The following is a 25,845-nucleotide window of genomic DNA, read 5'->3' on the forward strand; positions in this document are numbered from 1 at the left end:
GTGAGGCACGGACTCCAGAAAGGCCCCTCAGGAAGGCAGCAGTGCATGGCGACTCTTTGTCCCCTCGTCCAACTCCTGATCTATCTGCTTGCCTATTCCTGTGTGTACTCCTGTTTGTACCTGTTGATTTATTTCTTTAGCATCTTAGTAGAAGACTAGGTAGCTGGGCTGGACAGAGCAAAGCCTTACCTACCACTCAAGGTGAGGGGACCACTGCCCCTCAGGTGAGGGAGGACTGACGGGAGGCCCTGGAGGCGTGAGGGAGGGATGGAGGACGGTCCTGGTGGTGAAGGGCAAGGGGACACTCCTCCTTGATTCCCCCAACCCGGGAGCGGGACTCGGGACAGCCACTTCACCCGCCGGTGGGGCCTGCGCAGGCGCACCTGGAGCTTGGGCAGAAGAAGCCTGGGGGCTCCCGGCTGCACCTGTGGCCCACCCCGACCGACCCACCGACCGACCCGACCGTTGGGCTCGCGGGCGCGCGGGGGAAGCGCACGACGCACACGCACTTGTTCCGCGGCCCCTGCGAGGAAAGAGCTCGGGAGACCAAAGTGTGTGACCGGAGCGGGCGCGGTCATGCGTGACGCTGACGGTTACCGAGGCCGGCAGGCGGGAAGCACGGGCCCGCTCCGGGGTAGGCTCTGGGGGGCGGCGGCGGCGGGGGAGGAGGAGAAGCAGAGCTACGAGTATGGCTCCACGAGGTACCTGCTGCTGTGCGGCCTGGGCGGCATGCTGAGCTGCGGGCTGACGCACACGGCCATCGTGCCCCTGGACCTGGTCAAGTGCCGCATGCAGGCGGACCCCGGCAAGTACAAGGGCATCCTCAGCGGCTTCAGTGCGACGGTGCGCGAGGACGGGCTGCGCGGCCTGGCCCGAGGCTGGGCCCCGACCCTCCTGGGGTACTCCCTGCAGGGCCTGTTCAAGTTCGGGCTCTACGAGGTCTTCAAGATCCGCTACAGCGAGCTGCTGGGCCCGGAGGGGGCGTACGAGTGGAGAACCAGCCTGTACCTGGCCGCGTCGGCCAGCGCTGAGTTCTTTGCCGACGTGGCGCTGGCCCCCATGGAGGCGGTGAAGGTGCGCATGCAGACGCAGCCCGGCTTCTCCCGCATGCTGCGCGCCGCCGCCCCGCGGATGTTCGCCGAGGAGGGCCTGTGGGCCTTCTACAAGGGCGTGGCGCCGCTGTGGCTGCGGCAGATCCCCTACACCATGATGAAGTTCGCCTGCTTCGAGCGCACGGTGGAGGCTCTCTACAAGTATGTGGTCCCCAAGCCCCAATGCCAGTGCACCAAGGCCGAGCAGCTAGCCGTCACCTTCGTGGCCGGCTACATCGCCGGCATCTTCTGCGCCGTCGTGTCCCACCCGGCCGACTCCGTCGTGTCCGTTTTGAACAAGGAGAAGGGCAGCACGGCCTTCGAGGTTCTGCGCAGACTGGGCTTTAAGGGTGTCTGGAAGGGCCTCTTCGCCCGCATCATCATGATCGGCACCCTGACGGCGCTGCAGTGGTTCATCTATGACTCGGTCAAGGTCTATTTCAAGCTGCCTCGCCCTCCGGCCGCCCAAGCTCCCCCAACCCAGAAGCAGCAGGAGTAGGCGTGGATTTGGCAGCTCGTGCGGCCACCCTGGGCCCAAGTGACCAGGCAGTGCTAGCGTATCACATATTTCGTTTTCCAGCGTTGGAGAGGTGACGAAATGTAGTCCAGAGTTCTCTTTAAAGGACTGATTCCTTCCTTTTTTGCCAACTGCAGCCTTTTCAATTAGTAGGAGTCCAAACCATTACCTTTGGGGAATCGGCACGGCTGCTTTAACTCGGTAGCTTTCCGGCAACTTTAAGGAGAAAATTCTTAACGGGAAGTAATGTTAGGTAATTTAGGGTCTCTAGATTGTTTCTCCTTTGAGTCACCATTCAGTGGAGATTTACTGAATAGCCGACTAATGAGGTTTGAAGGTCAGCACTACCGCGTGGGGCAGGGAACAAAGTCAAATTCTGCTACTCACCTCAATAGAAATCGTGCACCTATTGAATAGATGAAGGACTCATTCCATGTTTCCTGTTCATGTCCATCACAGGAAAAAACTATTAAAAGTTAAATAAATGGTGGCTTCTATTGCCTCGTAACTTAGAATGTATTCACTGTTTTCAAAGAGACGTGACATGAGAAGATCTGCATTTTCTCATTTTGCTTTGTCCAATTCTCTTCCTGATGTTGCTGATTAGAACATAGCTCTCTCCAGGAAGTGCTACAATTGGATCAATGTGGAAAACCAAAATGAGATGAAGGGCAGGCTCTGGGAATAAATATGTAAAGAAAAGCCTCTGTTCTCTAAAAATTTCTTTTGTACAAGTCAGCTTTCAACAGCCATACATCCAAAGAAGATCATACCACCCTGACATTTAAAAACACACACACGAAACCCTGCAATTCCAATTTTTTGTTGAATATTAAAGAGTGGTTTTGGTGACTTTGGAAGGAAAATCTCACTTTTAATGTCACAAATGCCTTCATTTAATTTGGTACATGTTTCCATGATCCTTATGATGGTTGAGGTTCATAAAATTTACTGAAGTTATAAAGCACATATGGTTTTCTGTAGCCTTCACATCTCTCATTGGGGAAATTATAAAATTAGTGCAACTGTGAATTAGAGATGTTTGTAGAATGTAAGTAAGAAATAAACTTTAATGTGATATTTGCTGCAATTTTTCACAGTGTTACATGATTGCCTTAACTTGTATTAAGGACAGCAAATTTAAAATATATGGATGTTTTAACTGTGTAATAGTAAACTGTTTAGGGGTTAACAGAAGTTTAAAAATGTCTAAATTTAAGTAAGTATATTTGAATTGTCTTGATTTGATAATAAAGAACTTGGAAAAATCAGAACTTGTGAATGAACTAGAATCAAATTTATATTTAGTCCTATTTTGTTTGTTTTGGGGGAGGACGCAAGGGAAGGATACTATATATTATTAAGACACTGACTTTCCGTAGGCACTTAGTGTCCAGGTTTTTGAAAAGAGAAGTTCTCAGTGAAGGAGAATGATAAATTTCAAGGGACTAAATTGTGTGGGATCTTTCTTGGAAATTTTTAAGACAAGTGTCTTTCTGTCTAGTGTTGCCTTGTAAAATGTTTGTAGGAAGTTTCTTTGGTCAACAATTTATTAAGTAAAGTTCTATCTGTACTATAATTTAGGGGGTTGCTGCAAAATCTTTGTGGAGTTTCAGGATACCACTTGTTCTGTTCTGCGATATTTCTTGATTGTTCTGTTGAGAACACCAGATGATTTCTGCAGTATACACTGCGTATGCTTACAGGATTATAATCTAAGGAGAACTCTTTGGCTATGATTTTGACTATCGTGGACATGGTCATTTATTTAGTTTGGGTCAGCAGTTTTCCTCTTCAGTTCCTAGATTTCTATTCACTTTTTTTTGGTTGCTGATTTATAAATGTCTGACTAAATAGGGGCCACAGTAGCTAACAATAAAGAATAAAAATTAATTCAAGTAAGGTTAATAAAGGTTAATAAACAAATACATTTAAGTAAGATTACTAAGTAAAAATTAATTTAATTAAATAATTTAATGACTCTTTTACGTTCAAAGTCATTGGGGATTTTTTTCCTAGTTACTATTCCTTTGGTACAACTTAAACTTCTATTCAATGTTTTACTTTGTAATTACTGTTCTGTGAAATTATGCAAATCTGTTAGAATTAGAAAAGCCATAGTATATGTCTAGTATTGTGAGACTTTTTTTTTTTTAAGATTCATTTATTTACCTAAGTAAGAGCAAGTGAGCCTATACATGCACGCAAATGGAGGTGGGAAGGTAGGGGGTGGGAAGCTGCAGAGGGAAAGGGAGAGAATCTCAAGCAGACTCCCCACTGAGAGCTGAGCCTAATGAGGGGCTCTGCCCCCTGATCCTGAGACCACGACCTGAGCCAAAACCAAGAGTCAGATGCTCAATGGCTGAGCCACCCAGGTGCCTTGGTATTGTGAGACAATTTATGTGCATTTTCTCATAATCTCAATCCTTGAAGTTGTACATTTTGTATATAAAGAAGCTGGGACTCAGGAGCTAGGTAACTTTCTCAACATCATATAGCTAATAAGTGATACAGTCTGAATCAGAGTTCACATTTTCTTCACTAAAGCTCAGCACCTTGACATAACAAATAATTATCTTTTTCATAAATTGCTTTTTATAAACCCTCAAAAATATTTTTTTTACATTTCTTTTTGTAAAAAAGGATTTCTATTTGTACTATAAAGCTTTCCTAATTTTACACTAATGGAAAGTTTGTAACATGGTTCAGTTGTGGAAAAACCTATGGCATAATTGCTTAGAAGTAATCAAACTGCTAAATACTTAAATACATTTAATTTAATATTTAAGTCATTTTCCACATCAGGTCAGTGCGTCAGTCCTAACTTGAGAGGACTGATGGTCATAAAAACAGTGTGTCTTAATTTTTTTCTTGTAACTTGTGGTACTTCAGTTTCAAGGCTTTATTTTATCACATTTTCTAATTCTTTCCTCTAATCTTCAGTTCCTGCAGCTAAAAAAGCTGGCTTAGGCTATTTATCTTTTCCCCCAGGTGGTGATCAAAGTAGCTTTTTCAAGTATATGAAATTAATTTCATGATCGGGAGCTGTAATCTCATCCATTGATCTGTTCTCTGAGAAGCGAATAAAGAGAGTAGGTAAAATCTTGAAAAACAAAAGCCATATTTACATGTTAAACCACACTGATAAAGATTAGAAAGAATCAAGGTATTAATGTTACGAGTATTTTTCCTTACTGTTTAAGTGTGTCTTTAGAAAGTATTTCTTTTGAGCCTTTCAAAAGCAAGAATAATCTCTGAAGTCAGAAGATCACATTTTGATAGGCAGCCATTCAGTTATAGTAGGCTTGTTCTATGTGCTCTGAAAGATCATTGTTTTAGGGGGGCCTGGGTGGCCCAGTGGGTTAAGCCTCTGCCTTCTGCTCAGGTCATGATCTCAGGGTCCTGGGATTGAGCCCCACATCAGGCTCTCTGCTCAGAAAGGGAGCCTGCTTCCCCCTCCCCCTCTGCCTGCCTCTCTGCCTACTTGTGATCTCTCTCTCTCTGTCAAATAAATATTTTTTTAAAAGATCATTTTTTCAAAAATCATGAACAAAGAACAGTTTGAAAGGAAATTTATTTGTTTATTTATCTATCTATCTCTTCATTTATTTATTTAAAGTAAGTTCCATACCCAGTGTGGAGCCCAACGTAGGGCTTAAGCTCACAACTCAGAGATTAAGACCTGACCTAGGATGAAGAGTGAGATGGTTAACTGACTAAGCTACCTGGGCATCCCTGAAAGGGAATTTAAATTTTAATATTATTTAAAAGGCTTCATCTTGCTTTTTTTTTTTTCTTTTTTTAGAATTTTTAAAAATGTATTCTTTAAAGAGAGAGAGAGAGTGAGGAGGGGGAGGAGCAGAGGGAGAGGGACAAGCACACTCTGCACTGAGTGTGGAGCCCGACTGAGGGGTTGTGAGGGATCTCACAACCCCGAGATCATGACCTGAGCCAAAGTCAAGAGTCAGATGCTCAGCTGATGAGCTCCCCGCCCCAGGCACCACGGTCTTGTCTTTTCTGAAAGCTGTATTTGAGTGAGTGGATAAGTAGGGAGAGTTCTGACAATGTAATTATAACTAAGATTTGTGTGTATGTGTGTTCATGTATTTCAAGACCTTCAGTAATAGAGTATCTAAAATTCTAGGGGCAATTTGATAATTCTGCCCATGTCCAGTCTATAACTACTATTAATCATCATCTATCATATGCCTAGTTTTGGGCTAGGCAGAAGGGTTTTTGTGATGAGCATAATACATGCTTCCTGCCGTTATGGAACTCACAGTCTAGTAGGAAAAATAATTTACAGTTCTGCAAAGTGCTGCGAAGAAGTACAGGGTATATGTAAGATTGCACATCTGCTATTTGAGATGAGACCTAGAGAATAAGTAGGAGTTAGACCGGCAAAGAGACGGTATATGGCAGTGGGCACAACATGTGCACCTGCCCTGAAGAAAGAGAAAGGCTGATGGTTTTGAGGAACTGAGAAGTTTATTTTGAATGGAGCCTTCCAGTTCTAGGGGGAGGGGTATGAAATGAAGTCGGAAAGGTAAACAGGAGGGGGGTGACTCCTACTTTGTAGTTCATGTTTAAAAATCTGGGCTCCTTAGATCGTTCGTACAGCCATTGGAAAACCCACGAAGGGCATGGAGTGACCTTCAGCATGGAATGCTGACCTTCAGCATGGAATGACTTTCAGGTTGCTGGAATGACTTTCAGGAAACAAATGGAGTAGGGGGAGAGGAGATCAGTTAAAATGTTGCTGTAATTCAGTGAGAGAATTTAGGGAAGCCCGGACTAGGATGATGACAATGGGGGATGTTAAAATATCATGAGAAGTCAGAAGGTGGAAACAACCCAAATGTCTGTTTGATGGATAAATTGTGGTCTATCCATAGAATGGAATATTACTCAATCATAAAAAGGAACAAAGTACTAATATATGCTGCAGCATGGATGAACTTCAAAGACTTTATGCTAACTGAACAAAGTCAGACACAAAAGGTCACATATTGTATGATTTCTATAATACATCAAAATAGGCAAATTCGTAGAGATAGAAAGCAGATGAGTGGTTACCAGGGGCTAGGGTGAAGGGAAAGGGAAGTGATTACTTACTGGATATGGAGTATTTTTCTGGGGTGATAAAGTTTTGAAAGCAGGGAGAGGTGGTCATTGAACCACCTTTTGAATGCACTGAATGACACTTAATTATACACTTAAAGATGATTAATTGTGTGCTAAATTAATTTCACCTCAATCAAGATATGAGATGTTTTATTTGCAATAGTCCCAAAGTGGAAACAACCCAACTGCCCATCAACTGATGAATAGATTAAAAATATTTCATATCCATACAATGGAATATTTTCACCATAAAAAGGAATACAACTCTATTCGACAAAATAACATACATGCTACAACGTGATGAAACTTGAAATCATATGCTAAGGATCGACACAGCCAAATACTGTGTGATTTCATTTCTATGAAATGTCCAGAATAGGCAAACCCGTAGAGAGTAGATCAGTGGTTGCCAGAGGCTGGTGTGGGGTTGGAGGGTTGGGAGGGAGGAATGGGGAGTGACCACTCATGTGTAGTGGGTAGTTTCTTTTTGATATGATGAAAGTGTTGTGGAATTAGTGGTGATGGTTGCTCAATTTTGTGAATACACTCAATTTTGTGAATACACTTTAAAAAGATGAATTTCGTGATATGTGATTATATCTCAATAAAGCTGTTATAATAAAAAAAATGTCTTGAGACTATTACATACACCTCAGATATCTTTTCCTTCAAGATACAGACCTTACTTCTGTCTTTCTCAATCTAGACTTACTGTGGTGATCGTTTCACAGTGTACGCAAATATCGAATTGTTATGTTGTACACCTGAAACTAAGATGATGTTCTATGTCAATTACACTTCAAGTCAAACAATAAGAAACCTAGGGTTAAAAAAAAAAAAAAAAAAACCCACAGAGACAACAGCTGCAAAAGTAAGCCGCTAGCTGGTGTCATTGTCATGTTAAATTCCATATAAGTGAGTAAGGAAAAGCCCAGTATGTCATCCTAAAGGCTGGAAATCGCCTCTAAGGAATGAATGGTATCTCCATCTCTTAATGACACAGAGATCATTCATTTTGGAGAATCACCTCACAATGTGAGTTGAGCTGCCAACAGTTTTGCCCTTTACTGTAAGAAAGAAAGAGGAGCAGATGGCTTTTGAGAAAAGCAGATGTGTGTATAAAGTACAAGAAAATCTCAGTTAACCAAAATGTTCAAGAATTGGTGGTTTTATTTAATTAACTGCAAGATAACCAGAAATCCTTTTTTGTCTTCAGTTCTTGATGAACTTTTGTCTATATGCCTGAGTACTTCTTTTTTATACTCTGCCAAATATGATGAATAATTCAGAGACTCGGAAAGCTTCGTGTCTATCGGTTATGAAAATCAATGTTATTGTCTTGCCATAGAAAGTATAAGGCTTTTGGACAGAGGTACACTGACCCTATACATAAGTGGATATGGATGTGAGTATGTGTGTGTTTAATCCTCACTGACTGATATCTTGTCATTTGCTTCTTTGCTAAAGCAGAGTGAAGGGGGAAATCTGGCTTACTTTAAAATTGCTTACTGTGGGGCGCCTGGGTGGCTCAGTGGGTTAAAGCCTCTGCCTTCGGCTCAGATCATGATCCCAGGGTCCTGGGATGGAACCCCGCATCGGGCTCAGTGGGGAGCCTGCTTCCTCCTCTCTCTCTGCCTGCCTCTCTGCCTACTTGTGATCTCTGTCTGTCAAATAAATAAATAAAATATTTAAAAAAAAATAAAATAAAATTACTACTGAGTGTCCAATCTATGATATCACTGCTATTATGCTAGGTACTTTCGCATGTTATCTTGGTTTATCCTTTGTGTTCTATTAGGTTGTTTCAAAAACTAGTGATTTCATGTGTAAACTAGATGTTGTCCTGTGAGTTATGACAGCACTCAGAAATGGCAGGCTATATCTAAGGAAATGATATTTCTAAGTTATTATATGTTTAATATATGTCAGTATATCTATCTCTCCTGCCTCAAAGACATAAAACGTGTTTTTGGAAAATGCTAGTAAAATTTGGTATTCTGGAAAGAGATTTTGTGGGTTGAAAGCGTTCTGCTCCTTCGCAAGGCTGGTAATTCACATACGCGTAATTGTTAGTCTTCAGACATGAATCAGAGCTGCTGACAGGGCGATTGTCCGTTTGTAAGAGGGTGGACGGAAACCTGGCAAAGAGCCCCAGTCCTTTCATCTCTATTAACGTCTGCACTCAGGCCCGTACTTACATCTCACTCCCAGACACGAGGATTTGTCGCTGCAGTCATTGTCTTAGACTTCGATGTCTCCCCCGACCCTTACCAAAAGTACAAAGCTTTTTTGTTGTGCTGAATCAGTACCATTCATTTGATTCGCCTGTTGTGTTTGGAAACTTTTGTTCTCTTCGATCATCACCTGTATCTACTAACTGTTGTTACTAATAATTATAGCAGCAATTCACTGGCCCAGGTATTATACTAAATATATTACATCCATCGTATCCTGTATTTATAACCATTTTGTGAGATTGGTATTTGTGTAAGTTAAGATTTTGTTTTGCCCGCTGCCAGCAGCACAAAACCCAACACACAACAGGTTAAACAATAAAAGACATTTACTGGGGGTGCCTGGGTGGCTCAGTGGGTTAAAGCCTCTGCCTTTGGCTCAGGTCATGATCCCAGGGTCCTCAGATCAAGCCCCAAGTCATGCTCTCTGCTCAGTGGGGAGCGTGCTTCCTCCTCTCTCTCTCTCTCTGCCTGCCTCTCTGCCTACTTGTGATCTCTGTCAAATAAATAAATAAAATCTTTTTTTTAAAAAAAGACGTTTATTGTTAAGGAGAAATCTGGAGATAGGTAAACCAAGTTTGGTTCAATAGATCTTGATTCAACCAAGATGGTTCAATAGTTACTCCAAAGACCTAAGCTCTTCCAGTCCTTTGGCTCTGCCATCTTTAATATGTGATGCTCCCCCATATTTTGAAGACACGGCTGCCTTAGCACCAAATGTCATTTATTGGCAACAGCATCCAGACCAGGAAGCAAGAAGGGCAAAGGCAGGGGGGCTTTCTCTTCATTTGTCTCTCTTATCAGAGAGGAAAATCTTCCTCAGAAGCTTCTGCCAGATTTCTCCTCTGGCCTCATTGGCCAGAATTAGGTCACTTGCTTTCCTGTGGCCTCCATAAACGGCTCACCAGCAACAGCAGGGGACTTAGGTCGGTGCAATGCATCTGCTGGGATTAGGTCCACTTGGAGCCAAATAAACATGGGTTCGTTGTTGCTGCTGCTGTCAGCAAGGAAGGAGAGTGGACTAGCTGTTGGCCAAGAAGGCTCTGCCCTTATAGCCTCCCCCATTTCACAGATGAGGAAACAGCGGCTCAGAGCGATTAAGTGAGGTAAAAACCATAGTGACAAAACCAGGATTTAAACCGGGACTTTCTGCCCCCGCAGCAGTTTGCTGTCCCTTTACTTGCTTTAGCCCGGAACTTGCTATGACGCAGAGCAACTATAGATCAGATTAAAAGAGATTTATTACTGAAAGTATCAGAAAAACTGCTTTCTAACAGTGACTAAATCATAACGAAGTCTCAAAGCCAGGAATCTTTGGACAATGGCAATCCACAAATAACGAGAGATGATTAGGGATAAATTTTGCTGTCCCCTGAAAAAGAGAAAGTAGGTGAGAAAATACACACAAAGAAACATCTGAAAAGACAGCAAAAGTTTATAATCCTGCTTTGCAGTCATCCTGTCTTTTCATCCTGCCCTTTTCCTTCTCTTGACTTTCCAGAAATGACCAATTTCTTTTGAAGGCTGTACCCTGGAGGAATCCAAAGGATTCATCAGACAAACAAATTCCAAAGTGCCACCACCAAGTTTTTTTCCTTAAGAAATACATCAAGCATCTGATTCACTGCTGATCAATTCTCTGTAAGTAGCATTGTAATTAAGCACACACAAAACCATTCTGTGTTTCCAAGAATACAGCTGGGCTAGCACCAAATGGGCAATAGTGCATGGGCACTGAGCCGGAGGGTTCCAGTGCCTCTCAAATACCATGTACCTTCTTTGTGAGGGGACCAAGCTGCCTCCCTCACAGCCCCAACACCCTCTGAATCGCAGGCCATTGCCCATTCACCCCGTGTCCGTCACTGAGCTGCTTTACTGGGCACCTTCACTGGGCCTTGAGATGGGCTGTCCTGCTTCCAAGCGCTGGTCAGAAAAAATGCCAGGAAACCAAAGGGGTGCACCTCTCCCAGCATGACTCCCTACCCCCCACCCCAGACTGATAGATTCAGCCCTTGGAAATGAGACAACGGTATGCAGCAAAACTGGGGAACAAGAGAGGCAGCAGGGGTGTGGCAGGAAAGGGCTGAGCGAGGAGACAGATTCCCAAACCTGGCTTCACCGGTGCTGGCTCTTGTGGCTTTGGCAAGTTACCTTACCAAGTTACCGAGCCTCAGTGTCGTCCTGGGTGAGATGGGGAACCACAGCACCTATCTTGAAGACTGTGAGAATTTGCAATAATTTATGCAGAATGCCTGATATAAAATAAAAGCTCACTATATTATTATTAGTTGCGACTACCCCCTCCTTAGTCAACACTGAAGTCTGTTAGCCTAGAGAAATGTAGCCTGTATGGTTATTGTTCTTATGGTTGTTCTTGGATATATACAAGATTTTTTGCTTTAATTTTTAATGCTTCATAAAGTACATAACCCTTTGTGGAAATGCCGTGTATAGGGAAATGAAAAGCAAGTAGCCTGGGGGTGTTGTGTGTGTAAAAGCCAACAGAGGCAACCCCATCTCTCCCTGGCTTCTAGGCAAACAGTTTCCTTTACAAATGTGTTTTTGGTATGCAAATCACTCTATGCAGATTTCTGTGTGCAAAATACAGCATAGAAAAACGGCCCTCTTGCCAAGGAAGATAGGCGATGTTGGCTGCCATCAAATGAATTAGCAGCAAATTTCAGATTTCTTTTCCTACTGCTCTTTCTAACAATGTATGGAGTGAGCGTATTTTTGGCACATTAAACTGAACTATTTGGCTTTCGATTGTGTGTCCTTGTGATAAAAGTGCGCTTACTGAAGCCTGTAACTACTTTGTGAAGCCGTAATAATGTTTAGTGGTATTTAATTTAGCATTTCACAATGGCGTGCCCCCTCCAGTTAGTAAAGGTGCTTGTTCCAAAGTCACAGATGGCTTCCCTGCGCAGGTTAAGCTGCTGGTCTCCATTACTTCCTACTTTTCTGTGAAGTTGTGTGCTTATCAACAGATTCAAATTTATGTTTTGGAAACATTTTCCTCATAATTAATGTGTGTCTTAGTAAGTGAAAAGAGTACATTTAATATTAAAAATCATCCTTTTCGAAGGATAGGAACATGGAAAGCTAGCTCTTACTTAGCAAGGCAATATTTTACCATCCAGTCAGGTAATAATACATCTTTTTGCCAGTGTTCCTTACGGTTTTCAAAGTCTTTTCCTATTGGCTCCTTTTGGGAGGAAAAAGTTCCTCGGAGGTCACTTATATGAAAGGCCCACCACCCTTTGGGTGTTTTGTTTTTCTTTATCAAACAGCACCTGTCAGCCAATGGCCCACCATGCTTCCCCTCTCTCCTCTTCTTCCTTTCCTTTTCCACCCAGGCCTTTTTTGCTAGTGATGGATGCCAAATGAGACACTCACTAATTTCACAAAAACAAAGCTTAAGTTCGGGGCATTTTTCAAGATAAAACACCTCATCTGAGAGAGAATGACAAGTTAGCTTTCTTCTATCGGACATCAGGAATGGCTGGAAAAGAGGGAGGGGAATAATAGCATCACTCATTCATTTCCTCCTTTATGCCCACATGCATTCATTCATTCAACATCATGCTTAGCGTGGGTCAGGCATTACCGGAAGCACAGGAACCCAAACCAGAAACCGGTTACAACCATTGCAGGATTCACTGTCTCTCAGGGGAAGCAGATGTAGAAACAATTCCACTCACACCGATGTCCCCGCAGAAGTATGTACATCCTACAAAGGGGAGGTCATTAGCTCCATCATGCCTGTAGTGAGGAAAGATTTTGGAAGAGTTACATCTATGAAATATTTTGAAGAATAAATAGGTATTCTCCAGGGGGGTAGGGGTGTGTAGGGGAGAGAGAACCTGAGGCAGGGCCAACAGTACATACAGAGGCACAGGGGCCCGAACCAGGAGAGTGTGGGGAAGTTTTTCATAGAAGAAATTCCCTTGGCCTAAGAACAGAGAACGGGAGAGGGATGGGAAATATTCTCAATATGTCCTGTATTTGTTTACCCTTTAGTATTTCTACTTCATGTTAAGTCATCTTATAACTTGACCGAACTATTGTCATAGTTTGTAACTGATGTTGCTGCTCTCAGCTCCTTCCCCTACTAACATGTAAGAATACTTCAAAAGTGGGGCGCCTAGGTGGCTCAGTGGGTTAAAGCCTCTGCCTTTGGCTCAGGTCATGATCCCAGGGTCCTGGGATTGAGCCCCGCGTCGGGTTCTCTGCTCAGCGGGGAGCCTGCTTCTCTCTCTCTCTGCCTGCCTGTCTGCCTACTTGTGATCTCTGTCTGTCAAATAAATAAAATCTTTAAAAAAAAAAAAAAAAAAGAATACTTCAAAAGCTCCTGCAGTGTTCATCCTTGCCCCCTCTATACACACACACACACACACACACACACCCCACACCACTGCGGGATGAAGTCTGAGCAGCTTACCCAGAGCATTGAGGCCTGTGGTGAGTTGATCCCACACCCCCCTGCCACTGACATTGATCGCTTCCTGCTCACACACTGTTCCTGGGGGCCAGGCCCCAAGTCTGGTCTGCTGACTTCCAGCTCCCTCCTTTGCCTAGGTGAGTCCCACTGACCACGTTGTCCGACCCTCACTGATCTTCACTTCAGTCCTTTAAGATTTAGCTCAGGTGCCCTTTATCTGTGCAGATTTGGCTCCGCTACCCTGTCTGCCAGTGTGGTGTCAGGGACTCAACAAAGGTTTTGGAGACCCAAGATGTGGGCTTCAATCTTGGCTCTGGCTTTAGACAAGCTTCTGAGATTCAGTTTCCCCAATGGTAAAAGATGACTGCCTACCTGACACACAGTCAGCCCTTGGACATTCGAGCTCTTATTATTGTCATAATAATTTAACCTCTTTGTGAAATTCAGGCAAGAGTAACCACCTTTCTAACTTGCTATGAGGATTATATAAATTGATGAGTAGGAAACCCCTATAAACTGAAAAGCCTTTAAATAAAGCTAATTATTACTGGTATCTCTACCAGCATAGTCATCATTTTTTTCATTCATTCATCTAGTTATTCATTTAACATTTATTAAAAATTCCCAGTATTTGGTACATCACAAGCCCAGCATGTGGGGATATCAAGAAGAATTTGAAATGTTCCCAGAGAGCCTCATGGGAGAATCAGACAGGGAGGCAGTCAAGTCTAAAACCAGGTGGGTGCTGCAGAATGTGAGAAGGCTGAGGGATGAGTTCCAGAACGCAGGCCCTGTGTTTGGGTCTGGAAGAATGCGGTGAGGGAAAGAGGACGTAGCAGGTGGAGGAAGCTGATGGAGGGAGTGTGAGACTTCTTAGGGTGCGGGGGATCTGCAGTGGGGGCCAAGGAGCTGGGTCTGGGGCTGTGGGTTAGGAGAGTGGAATGGGGCAGGGTGGACCTAGGGAAATTGTGGTAGGACCAGAGGCAGGACACACAACTCTGACCTGGGATGAAGGTTTTCTGTGCTTGTGTGCTGGGATGGTACCAAGGGTTCTGGTCCCAGCTGAGCTGAAACCTCCTTGAAGGCAAAGATCAGAATCAGTCCCTCTTATTCCCGCACGGCTCTCAGGACTCAGCCCGTGGCCCACAGTGCTGAGCCGTGAGTCTGAAGGGCAGACCATGATGGGAAGTACCAAAGGGCAGCAAAGACCACCACTCCAGCCACCAGCCCAGCTGTGCCCCCTGAGTTCCCCAATCCTCCTTCCTGGCCCTGGGTGGCAGGAGTGGTGTGTTTTCGCCAAGGAGCTGCGACATCCATAATGTCATAAAGCAAGTCAACAGGGTTTGTGTTACAGAATTTTGCTTTGAGTCAATTTTATTGAAATGCGTACAGTTAACAGACCGAAGGCCAGTCTGCCGAAAGGCTTTCAAGTTGCAGGAAATCGTTCCCTGTAACAGGGATTCCCTTTAAAATCTGCAGGAAAAGGCCAACCGCCATGTAGGTGTTAAAATAAACACTAACTTGTCGATCGCAAAACAGGCTATAGGGTACTGATTATAAATTGGTAGAAGTTAAGGGTGAATGATCTTTTTTCCCTTCCATATGTGGGAAAATAAGCCCTTGGAACAGAAACACTCTCTACCCAAATAGGAGGAAGCCAGTCAGGTCTGGTACTATGTGACTACCACCCCCTGAAGTAAGGTTTCGAAAATAAACACTTGAAAGTCTGCCCAGATTGTTGTAATCTTATTAATCTAACAAAGAGACTGGGTGACTGCCTCAACCGGGGGGGATCTGTGTTTACCATGTAATTTGCAACAATCGGATAAACACACCCCTGCCCCACTTGCAGAAAAATCTCCCGCTCCCTGCAAGGAAGCAGTTGGCAGAAAAATAGTAATAAAGGATTAGAGACCCAAAAGCCATGGTTTAGGCCCTGGGTAAATGTTTGCTCATCTTCCCTACCTCCACGGCCTCCCAGCCCCCTGCCATCTTCAAGTTCAGAGGTATGGTGTGTCATCGCTCCTGGCCTTGCCCTCCTAGGGGCTCCATCGTGATGCTTCTGGCCCTTCTGGGCAGTCTACCAAGTTCTCCCTATGAGGGATAGCTGCCCTGGGGTCTTGCTGTTCCATTCTGGAGTCATTCTGGATTCGCAATGGATTCGGCAATGGACTTTGAGGTCTGCCTTCTCTCTCTAGTCTGCGAGAAGTCCAGGGGGCTGTGCTTCCTCCCTGTGGTCTCTAGCAGGAGGTGGTATTTGACAGCACTGTGGAGCATGGCTCCTCTAAGAGTTCTCGATTGCAAACCATAGGACGGCCTCTGGCTAACACAGCAGAAAGGGAATTTATTGCAAGAGAAGGGGCAGGAGCCAAGGAGGTTGGCAGCCCAGACTATGCTAAGTTACCACAGGGGCAGTCCAGCCGCCCCAGCATGTCAACCCAGCCATGCTTGCTCATGGCTACCAGCTCTGCCAATCATCTCCAAGTGTGGGCCAGCACCTCTACCCTCGCTCAGGATTAAAACCCCAGGACGTCTTGTGTGTTTATCTGCCCTAGGCCCACCTTCTTGTGTCCTCTGGGCAAAGTAAGCCCTGCTTCCTCCAGGACCCACACAGGAAGAGATTTGGATGTTGGGTAGTCAAAAGAGGGAAAATGTCCACATCACTCCTTCCAATAGTAAGAGCTAACATTTACAGAGCACTGTGCCACGCACTGAAAGGGATGAATTCATTCAGTCCTCACCACGAGCCTGTGTGAGGGGTCTTCATTCTACAGATGAGAAACCGTGGCACAGGAAACTGAGTAACACAGTCAAGATCACACAGCCAGGAAGCGACAGAACTGTGAGTCAAGCTTCACCAGCGTGGTTTAGACGGAAGTCAGTCCTTGTCTACTGAGGCTCTGGAAGCCACAGGTAAACCACACAGGAGCCTTTCTCATATTAGCCAGCGGCCCCAATTCCCACCACTAGCCTCCTCTCCTCCTTTCTGCCCTGTTTTCCTTGGTTTCCAGGCCCGCCCTCTCCATTGGCCCTCTGGGCTCTCACCCTGGCCCCCTCAAGCCCCCATCTGTCTGTGCAGCCCCCCTCTTGGCTCCAAAGAGTCTGTGGCCCAAATCAGAAATGCACCAGGATACAAAATGCCCAAATTCATTCTAGATGAAAAATTCCTCCACTATATTTTAAAACTATTTGTCCTTTGGAGGATCTGTTTCAGGATCTAAATCATGAAAAGAAAGGAGTATACTAACATTTAGAAATCTAATGTTTATAAGGGTTTTTTTTTTTTAAATGTCTTATCATCCAGTGACTGTAACATGGATAGCAAGAGAATTTGACATTTAAGGATTTTTAATTTTTTTTAATTGGCATCTTTGGAATCTGGTACATAGTAGACACCTAATCAATATTTGCTGCATTGAGGAATGAGAAACAGAGGCTTGTCACACCAGTAATTACATGCCAGTAATTGTCTCCTTTATGGAGAGATTGATGGGGTTTTTTTTCCCTTTTTTTTTTTTTTTGTGAGCATGTTACAAACAAAGCCTCATTTTCAGTCTTAAAGTATCCTAATTTTTCAGTCCTTTATTTATTTCCCTGTTTCTTACCTCCTTTTAGATGACTGATTACCTCCATTTGCACTGTTGGAAAGGGCTTTTTGTTTTTGGAAGTAATTTTCATTCTCCACCTCCCCACGACACACACACAGCATGAGAGAATTCTTCGTGTTCCGCGCCATTACTAAAACCTAAACATGGCGATTTCAGGTCTGAATCTATCAGGCAGACCCTGTGTGTCAGTCTGTCTTCTTCTGCACAGCCCATATCTTGCTGTGATTTCTCAGCAAGACAGCATAATTATCCATAATTGTAGTGGGCATGACAGTCAGATGAAGTCTGAACATTAAACCCATCCTTCTAAAAACAAAATATACGCAGTGCACTATGTCTTTGGCAAGCCCAAGTTGTAGTTAAAGGTACCCGATGAGCTCCTTAAACTCAACTCTGGGTAAGGTTTCTAAAATGACAATGGGCCAGTCCTTTAAAAATAAATGTGTTTTGAATGAAAAAGTAATTTAAAATTTAAGACTTCAGGAGTGCGACACATGGCTTTCTCAGTCAGAAGAGTGTGCAACCCGACCTCAGGGTTGTAAGTTCAAGTCCCATACTAGGTATAGAGATTACTTAAAAATACAATCTTAAAAAAGAAGAGAGAGAGGGGCGCCTGGGTGGTTCAGTGGGTTAAAGCCTCTCCCTTCGGCTCAGATCATGATTCCAGGGTCCTGGGATCAAATCCCACATCGGGCTCTCTGCTCAGCGGGGAGACTTCTTCCTCCTCTCTCTCTGCCTACCTGTGATCTCTAACTGTCAAATAAATAAATAAATAAAATCTTACAAAAAAAAAAAAAGAAGAAGAAGAAGAAGAAGAAGAAGAAAGAGAGACTCCAGGGGTGATACAAAAAGAAAGGAAAAGGCCTCAAGATGCCTTTTTCTAAATTGGAATGACTGAATTTGTTTCCACCAGCTTGATCCTTTCCTGAAGGTGGTGAACTAGAGTGCATCCTGCCACCCTCAAACATCTCATCCATCTCCTGCCACAAAAATGAACCAACGTTCCATCCAGACCCTTATCCTCCTGCCCCGCAGCCCAAGCACCTGCCAGGCTGCATTAGAAAATGCCAGCACAGATGGAAGTCCACGCACTGTGGGGCTGGGGGGGGGGCCCGGGAGGAGAGGAGGAGCCCCCAGCACCTCTCCTCCTAGACACGTTGGGCTCACACTCCCTCTGGTGTAGACGTGTCATCTCCTGTTGTCTGCCCCAGAGCGGCAGGGCAGATGTGTGCAGCCTCGGTGGGAAGCTGCTGGGGTGCATTGATGGGCGGGGGGCAGGGGGGTGCTGGTCGCCAGTGGCTTCCAGACAGGCCATGCCACTGGTTGCTTAGGGGGCTCATCTTTCCCACGGGTCTAAATCCCATAAAAGCAGTTTCCTTAAACCTTCTCTAAGGTTGCTGATCACACTGGAAGTTCCTTGAGAGTGGCCACCTGGACCCTCAGGGTGACTTTTTAGCATGTGGCACATCCCCCAAAATGGCCGTGGCCCCAAAGCAGCCATCTTTCTGCCTGGACAAGTGGGTGAGTCTCCTGAGGTCCCTGCGCCTCCGTGTGGGCGCAGACGGATCTGGAGGCAGACTCCGGCCCAGCCACCTGCGCAAGCTCCCTAACCAAACGGGAGCCTTGATCTCCTCGCCGGGAAAGTGGGCGTGGTAATGTCCACCTCCAAGCATTGTCGCCAGGCTCACAGGTGCAGAAGCACCACGCCCGGGTGTCCTGTTCACTGGAGGGTGTGTTCATGGTGACTATCTTTAAGAAACAGCCACCCATGAGGCATGTAAGAGATTGTCCTGAGGTCTGAAGCCGCCATGAGCCAAGAGGGACTGCCAAGCGCCCAAGACTTTCCTTCTGCTGAGCTCCCCAACAGTATGTAGACTCCCACATAGGCCCGGGGACATGGGCTAAAATTCCCCGTGGGTTTCCTTAGCTTGTCTGTGACAGGGTGCGCCGACCTCCCTGCAAGGGCTTCTCCTGAAGGCGCTTGCCTCTCCTCTTGCGGGTTCCCCCTTCTGAGCTGGCACTAATGGCTTCAAAGAGCCAGAAGGGACCAGACTGACCATCTGGCTCCCAGATGGGGTAACGGAGGGCCATGGCAGACCCGTGGGTGATCTCCCCAGACTCCCGATCCAGTGCTCCTTCTGTTCCCCATGCTGCCCTGGGCATGTGTGACCTGAGTGGAGTTGCCAGGGAGACGCTGTTCAGATGTGCTGCTCCCGCTGCCTTGGCAACACAGCCAGCCTCACGCCGGCAGGAAGGTGGGCAGCAAACGCTGTGCTTAGAGCAGCTGTTTTGGGGTCTGGCCGCTGTTGACTGGGGAGCTTCCTGGAAGATCTGACACAAGTCACCCTGGCACCACTGTCTAGAGACTTACGTGACCTTGTCCTGTGGCTTTCTTCAGGTCCTGTGGGGTTTGTGCGCTGGGAGTTCATCCTGGCCCCCCCTCCTTGCCATGCCCAAACATACTCACATACCTGGGCCCCAGTCCTTCCCTCACCCTGCTGGCAAGCCCACCCCAAGGACAACCCCGCAGTCCCCCTCCTCTGTGCCTACCCAGGCTGCCGAGCACTGCTGGGCTGTTCCCGACTGTCACTCTCCCTGTTCCAGCCCACCGGCTGCTCAGCCCCTTACTCCTCTCCGGAGCCCCTGCCTACTCCCCCCATCCTCTGGCTCTAGCTCTCTCTCAGGGGAATCTCAGCCTCCACATTTTCTAAACTGCCGGCAATGCCCGCCACCTCCCATCCCCCTTCTTCTGGTACCTGGAAGTCGCCCCTGATTCTGCTCTCCCTGTCCATCTCGCTTCCTGTCAGGCTCCCTTCTGTCACTTCCCATGGTCACTATCACCCTGCCCCCAGCCTGGACCCCTTGCTCAGGCCTCCCCGACACTGAATAGGTTAGCTGTCCAAGTCAGATTCCCTCCCTGTCTGTGACCCTCAGGCTTCCTGGGTGAGGTCTACCCCCGAATTTGTCAGTACATCCATGGCCCTCTGTGATCTGGTGTCTGTCAGTCGCTCTACCACGGTCCTCTCCCTCTACACTTCCTACTTCCTGGGCCTTCTCCATGCAGGTCCCCTGCCTGCAGGCCTACCTCCCCTCCCAGCCCCCTTCGTAGCTGGCTGACTCCTTGCCATCCCCCGCACCCCCTGCCAACACTTCTTTGTCCAGCCTGGAACACAAGCTGTTGCTTCTGTTTATACCTGTGTCTCCCACAAACCTGGAATGTTCTTCCCAGGCAGAGGGCATTATCTATTCGCCTCTGGGCCCCCCAGCTGTGAATATGCAAAGCCCAGGCCTCCGGTCTGTCCAGAGAGAAGAACGTGTCTTGCTTACTCCGGCTTCACCTTCTCCTCCTCCTCCGCTCCAATGGCAAGATGGGGGCTACAGGGCCGAACAGTCCCAGCTTCCCACACTGACTTGGCCACTTCCTAGTCAGGGAACTTTGGACAACCTCTCTGAACCTTTGTTTTCCCATGTGTAAAATGGGGACGTTAATGCCTGCCTCATAAAGTTCTGATAAAAAAAATGAAATGAGGGGGGTGCCTGGGTGGCTCAGTGGGTTGGGCCGCTGCCTTCTGCTCGGGTCGTGATCTCAGGGTCCTGGGATCGAGTCCCGCATCGGGCTCTCTGCTCAGCGGGGAGCCTGCTTCCTCCTCTCTCTCTGCCTGTCTCTCTGCCTACTTGTGATCTCTCTCTGTCAAATAAATAAATGAAATCTTTAAAAAAAAAAAAACGAAATGAGGGTTTGCAAATAAGGGCCTGGTAGAGGGTCTGCACATAGTAGACACTGAAAAGTAGAGGTTATTCTCCCAGTGAGCTTTTTAGTAAACATGTATTAAATGATAGGTCTGAATCCACTAGGACACACACTATGACACAAGCAACAGAAACAGCTACGGGGTGATGGAGGGAGCATTGGGAGAGGAACAAAAAGGCATCAGTTCCACCTCTACCACCAAACCAATACCCTCGTTGGTTTTTTTATTATTATTTTTTTAATAAACATATAGTGTATTATTAGCCCGAGGGGTACAGGTCTGTGAATCGCCAGGTTTACACACTCCACAGCACTCACCATAACACATACCTTCCCCAATGTCCATAACCCCACCACCCTCTCCCTACACCCCTCCCCCCGTCCCCCCTCAGTTTCTTTTGTGACATTAAGAGTCTCTTCTGGTTTGTCTCCCTCCTGATCCCATCTTGTTTCATTTATTCTTCTCCTACCCCCCTAACTGCCCCCCCACTGTTGCATCTCCACTTCCTCATATCAGGGAGATCATATGATAGTTGTCTTTCTCCAATTGACTTATTTCACTAAGCATAATACCTTCTAGTTCCATCCACATCATCACAAATGGCAAGATTTCATTTCTTCTGATGGCTGCATAGTATTCCATTGTATATATATATACCACATCTTCTTTATTTATTCATCTGTTGATAGACATCTAGGTTCTTTCCATAGTTTGGCTATTGTGGACACCCTCGTTGGTTTAAAAGGAGGAAAATTGGTTAAAATGGGAGCTAGTCGCCCTCCCAGCCTATAGATTGTCGGATCATAAGATCCTTTGATTCTGCAATTTCATGAACTGTCGTACGAAGCCTGAGGCCCTACTGTGGCTTTTAGGGGCACATGCATCCAAAATGGAATTCTCCTGAAGAGCAAAATACCAGCACTGGAAGGCCAAGTCAGCTGGCAAGTCCTTACCTGCAAACATTTCCATCCACATGAGAAGGTGACTTTCCTTCTGAAGGGTTCACAGGCAATAATGCTCAAAACAGCCGCTTTGTGAATCTCAACAATGCCCCGCATTCCAGCAATCAGCGCGAATGGCTGGCAGGAGCTTATGTCTGCAAAATGCAGCCTTCTAGATGAAATTTGCAGGGAAATAGAGGCTTTAGACGTTACAGTGTTTTCAAATATCATTATTACTGTTCTATAAATATCCCACACCCACTGTGGATCAGGTGCCACATGGGAAACATCGGATTCAGTTGGAGATTTTCTTAAAAGACTCATAACAGTTCCATATGCCAGTCATCTTGGATAATATTTATATGCATGCTGCTGAAACAAAGATTAGCTGTGTCAATATATATAGAAAAAACCCACAAAAGAGAGCCTGTGGGGTGTGTATCATCTGCTCTTACAATCAAAAGCATTTGCCTAATTTGTTCTCTTCTTTTAGAGCTGTTTCACCCATAAACTACAGAAAGGTTGAAGGAGTGAAGAATTAATGCAACGATAATCAAGGGGGAATTATAGGAATTCCCTGGGGTCTCCTACTACCAGTGGATCAGAACCTTTGCAGCTAAACCAAACAGTTCCAGAGCTGTGAAGAGCAATTAACCCTTCCATTTGCTTTTAACTCCTGGGACTCAGACACAGTCCACTCCTTCTCAATTGTCCTTGCCAACAGACTAAAGGGGAATTTGCTTGGAGGCAAAAAGGTTTTTTGCACAGGAGACATGCCAGGGGAAAAACTATCCCCGTTAATATGATTCCAGGTGCAAATTTGCCCGTAAGCACCCTGCAAACACAACCAGTCAGCTGTTTAAGTAGGTGGGGACCATGGACTGAATTGTGGGCCCCCCTCTTCATACGTTGGAGCTCTAACCCCCAGTGTGATGGAATTTGGAGACGGGAACTTTGGGATGTAATTAGGTTTCTGATGAGGCCATAAGGGTGGGGCCCATGATGGGATCAGCGCCCTTACGAGAAGCAACAGCAAAGGTCTTGCTTCCTCTCTCTCTGTGCCCCTCCAGGACAGAGCGAGAAGGGGTTCTCTGCAAGCCAGGAAGAGTGAGCTCAGTAGAACTCGACCTGCTCTTGGATTTCAGTCTCCGGGACAGCGAGAGACTAGATATCTGTTGTTTAAGCCCCCAGTCTGTGGTATTTTGTTACGGCAGCCCTAGCTGACTCCTACGTTGGGTTTCCTACACTCCGTGCTTTCATCTTAGACAGTGATGAGATCAAAATTTGGGATTGCTTTAAGCAAAGGGACACACTCAAGCAGCCGTGGGCAGGGAGGGGGATGGGGTGTGTTATTGGCTTTCCGGGCTGGTGAGGGCAGGTGTTGCTGGCTCCTGGTTCCTTAGAGCTGGTTATTGACTGAGAGGAAGTGTGACTATCTGTTCGGGAATCAGCCCCAAGCTAAAAATATGAAATTGTTTCATTATTTGGAGAACAGAGCAGTACTAAACAGCCTAATGCCAGAAAATGGTTCGCAGTTGAGAAGCACTATTGTGGAAGCCAGGCGGGTGGAGAGCAGGGAGAGGGAACGACTTAGTTTATTGTGAATTGCATTTCTCTTTACTGCACAGTTTTATTTTTAATTGCAAAGTGTCTGGTTGAGCAGTTATTACTGGAATTTATTTTTGTAATAAAAGCCCTTTGTTAAATCACAGTTTTATTAACAGTGACATGAACTGGATTTTGCTGTAATAAATAAGATGCTGAGTGCTTTTAAAATTGGGAAAATTAAAAAATAAAACAAAACAAAACACAACCTCTGCAGCCCACCCCAAATCTTACTATGAGTGTGAGGCAGGGGAAAAAAAAAAACAGTGACCTAATTGTATTATCTAAGAATTCTTGGGCTACTTGTGTTGAGCATGCTATGGGCTTGGCTGGCCTCAGGAGCCTGGTGTTCTGGATTCAGCTCACCCTCAAATAGCTGTGTGACCTAGGGCAAGTTCCTCCCCAACTCTGGGCCTTGGTTTCCTCATCTGTTCAAAACAAAAATAAAAACACACAAGGAGGCTAGACCCTTCTGCTCTGACATTCTCCTCAGGAATTTGAGTCCACTCAACAGCCGGCAGCTCTGAAAGGTGAATTCCCGGACCTGACAGAAAGTGAAGGATTAGGGATAAAATTATAAACCTAAGGATCATTCACCCAGGTGTGGAAACCCCAGTCTGTCACTGTTAGTATCTTGTCACTTCATGCTAATGGCTGGTGGGGGGGTGGCAGGAAAGGTGTCCAAAACCATGTGAGGGAAGAAGCTCCAGGTCATGGGAGAAAGGGTTCAGGCCAAGGCCTGTAGGGAATCGGGCAGGAGAGTGACCTGGGGTAGCAGACTGTTCAGGGGTGCACCTTGGGCTGCTGACATGGGAGCTAGACAGCGATTCTGTGCTCCCTCAGGGCTGGGCAGGTACCAGGCAGAGCCCACAGCACTGTGTGCTGGCTCCTCCATCTGAGCTTGAGGCGGCGGCCATGGCCGTCCTGGAAGCCAGCCCCAAGAAGCAGACAGGAGAGGCTCCAGTCACCCTCCCCACTCAGTGGCACTGAGGAACGCTGAAGGATGGCGGAGCTCTACTAGTTTGCTCGAGCTATCATCACAAGGCTGGGTGGCTTAAACAACAGAACTTCATTTTCTCACAGTTCTAGAGACTAGAAGTCCAAGATCCGGGTATCAGCAGGGTCCATCTCCAGAGGCTCTTCTCCTTGGCTTGCTGGCTCATTTTCTCCTCCTGTCTCCACATGGTCTTCCTGCCACCTGTGTCCCAATATCCTCTCCTAAGGTGGATTAAACTTCACCCTAATCATTCCATTTTCACTTAATCCCTTCTTTAAAGAGCTTCTCTCAGAATACAGTTGTGTTCTGAGGTCATCCACATGAGAACTTGGAGCGGACACCATTCCACCATGACAGGAAGCTCCGGATGCTTTATTTTCCTAGGGACCCTGCTCCTAGGGCCACCATAACAGATGACCACGGAGTGAGTGCCTTGACATAACCAAAGCTGATCTTCTCCCAGTTCTGGAGCCTGGAAGTTTGAAATCAAGGTGTTGGCAGGGCCATGTTTTGTATCCAAAGGCTCCAGAGCAGGTTTGTTCTTTGCTTGTCCCAGCTCTGGTGTTTTCTGGCAATGCTTGGCATTCCTTGGCTTGTAGAACTGTCCTTCCAGTCTCTGCCTCCACGTCTCATGGTACTTTCCTCTCCGGGTGTGTGTGTGTGTGTGTGTGTGTGTGTGTGTGTGTGTGTGTGTGTCTAAACTTCTCTCTCCTTAGAAGGGCACCCTGATCTAGCATGAGCACCCTTAACTTGATTCTACCTGTGAGCTCTCTTTCCACATCAGGTCACATTCACAGGTATTGGGAGTTAGACCTTGAACATATCTTTTGGGGAGACAAAATCCAACCCATTACAGACCTCCTCTTCTTATTCCCCTGCCTCCTGGCCTTAGCAATGCTCAGGGACAATTATTTTGCTAAAAGATTCAGAAAGAGCATTGACTGACCTCCCCTTATTCAATACTTTTTTAAATGACAAACATCTTTCTCTTTTCCTGGTCCCTTTTCTCTCCTCCTCTCCCTCTCTCTATCTCTTTTCTTTTTCCTTCCCCTTCCCCCTCTCTTATTCTGTCCTTTTTTGGTCTCTCTCTCTCCCTGTTCCACCTTGCTTAGGTACCTGCCTAGAAGACAGATGACCCGATGACCAGGGAGAATGTTTCTCAGTTGTTATAAAAATCCCGAGTGTCTGCTTTGTTCCAGTGAGCACATGAAGGCTTTCCTCTCCAGCTTGTCATAGATTGGGGCTGCTTTTTTCAAGTGTTTTATAATAATTTTTGGCTTTTCACCCTTCTGCATTCTCTCCGGAATTAATAAAGTTAAAAAAAAAAAAAAAAGACTGTTTTTTTCCTTCTTCTAAGGAAGCCCCAAACGGAGATGGGTCAGTTAATTCAGCATGAGCCCGCTCTGTGCCCAGTGGAGGAGACAATTGCTGGTCCCTTGTTAACAGGAGCCCACCGTGGGCCTCTTCTGTGGGGTTTGCACACAGATACAGGATCCTGCAATCCCAGCATTTTCTAAATTGTCCTTCTTAGTGCC

At 45.9% G+C, this 25,845-nt stretch overlaps 1 protein-coding gene and 1 long non-coding RNA gene across 3 annotated transcripts; both read left to right on the top strand.

Moving 5' to 3' along the window:
* On the top strand, window positions 1-25,608 carry LOC116568040. 2 transcript variants are annotated; one of them, XR_004276481.1, is made up of 3 exons: window positions 1-201; window positions 10,468-10,607; window positions 25,423-25,608. It is a non-coding gene; the product is annotated as an uncharacterized LOC116568040 (long non-coding RNA). The 2 variants fall into 2 exon arrangements; XR_004276482.1 differs by lacking the exon at window positions 25,423-25,608 and adding an exon at window positions 24,695-24,758.
* On the top strand, window positions 340-2,876 carry LOC116568039 (phosphate carrier protein, mitochondrial-like). Its single transcript, XM_032303489.1, has one exon. The coding sequence runs from the start codon at window positions 577-579 to the stop codon at window positions 1,588-1,590; it is 1,014 nt and encodes a 337-aa protein (XP_032159380.1). The 5' UTR covers window positions 340-576; the 3' UTR covers window positions 1,591-2,876.
* Window positions 25,609-25,845: the final 237 nt, after the last annotated feature.

The sequence above is a fragment of the Mustela erminea genome, chromosome 10 (genome assembly GCF_009829155.1).
Source record: "Mustela erminea isolate mMusErm1 chromosome 10, mMusErm1.Pri, whole genome shotgun sequence".
Taxonomy (NCBI): domain Eukaryota; kingdom Metazoa; phylum Chordata; class Mammalia; order Carnivora; family Mustelidae; genus Mustela; species Mustela erminea.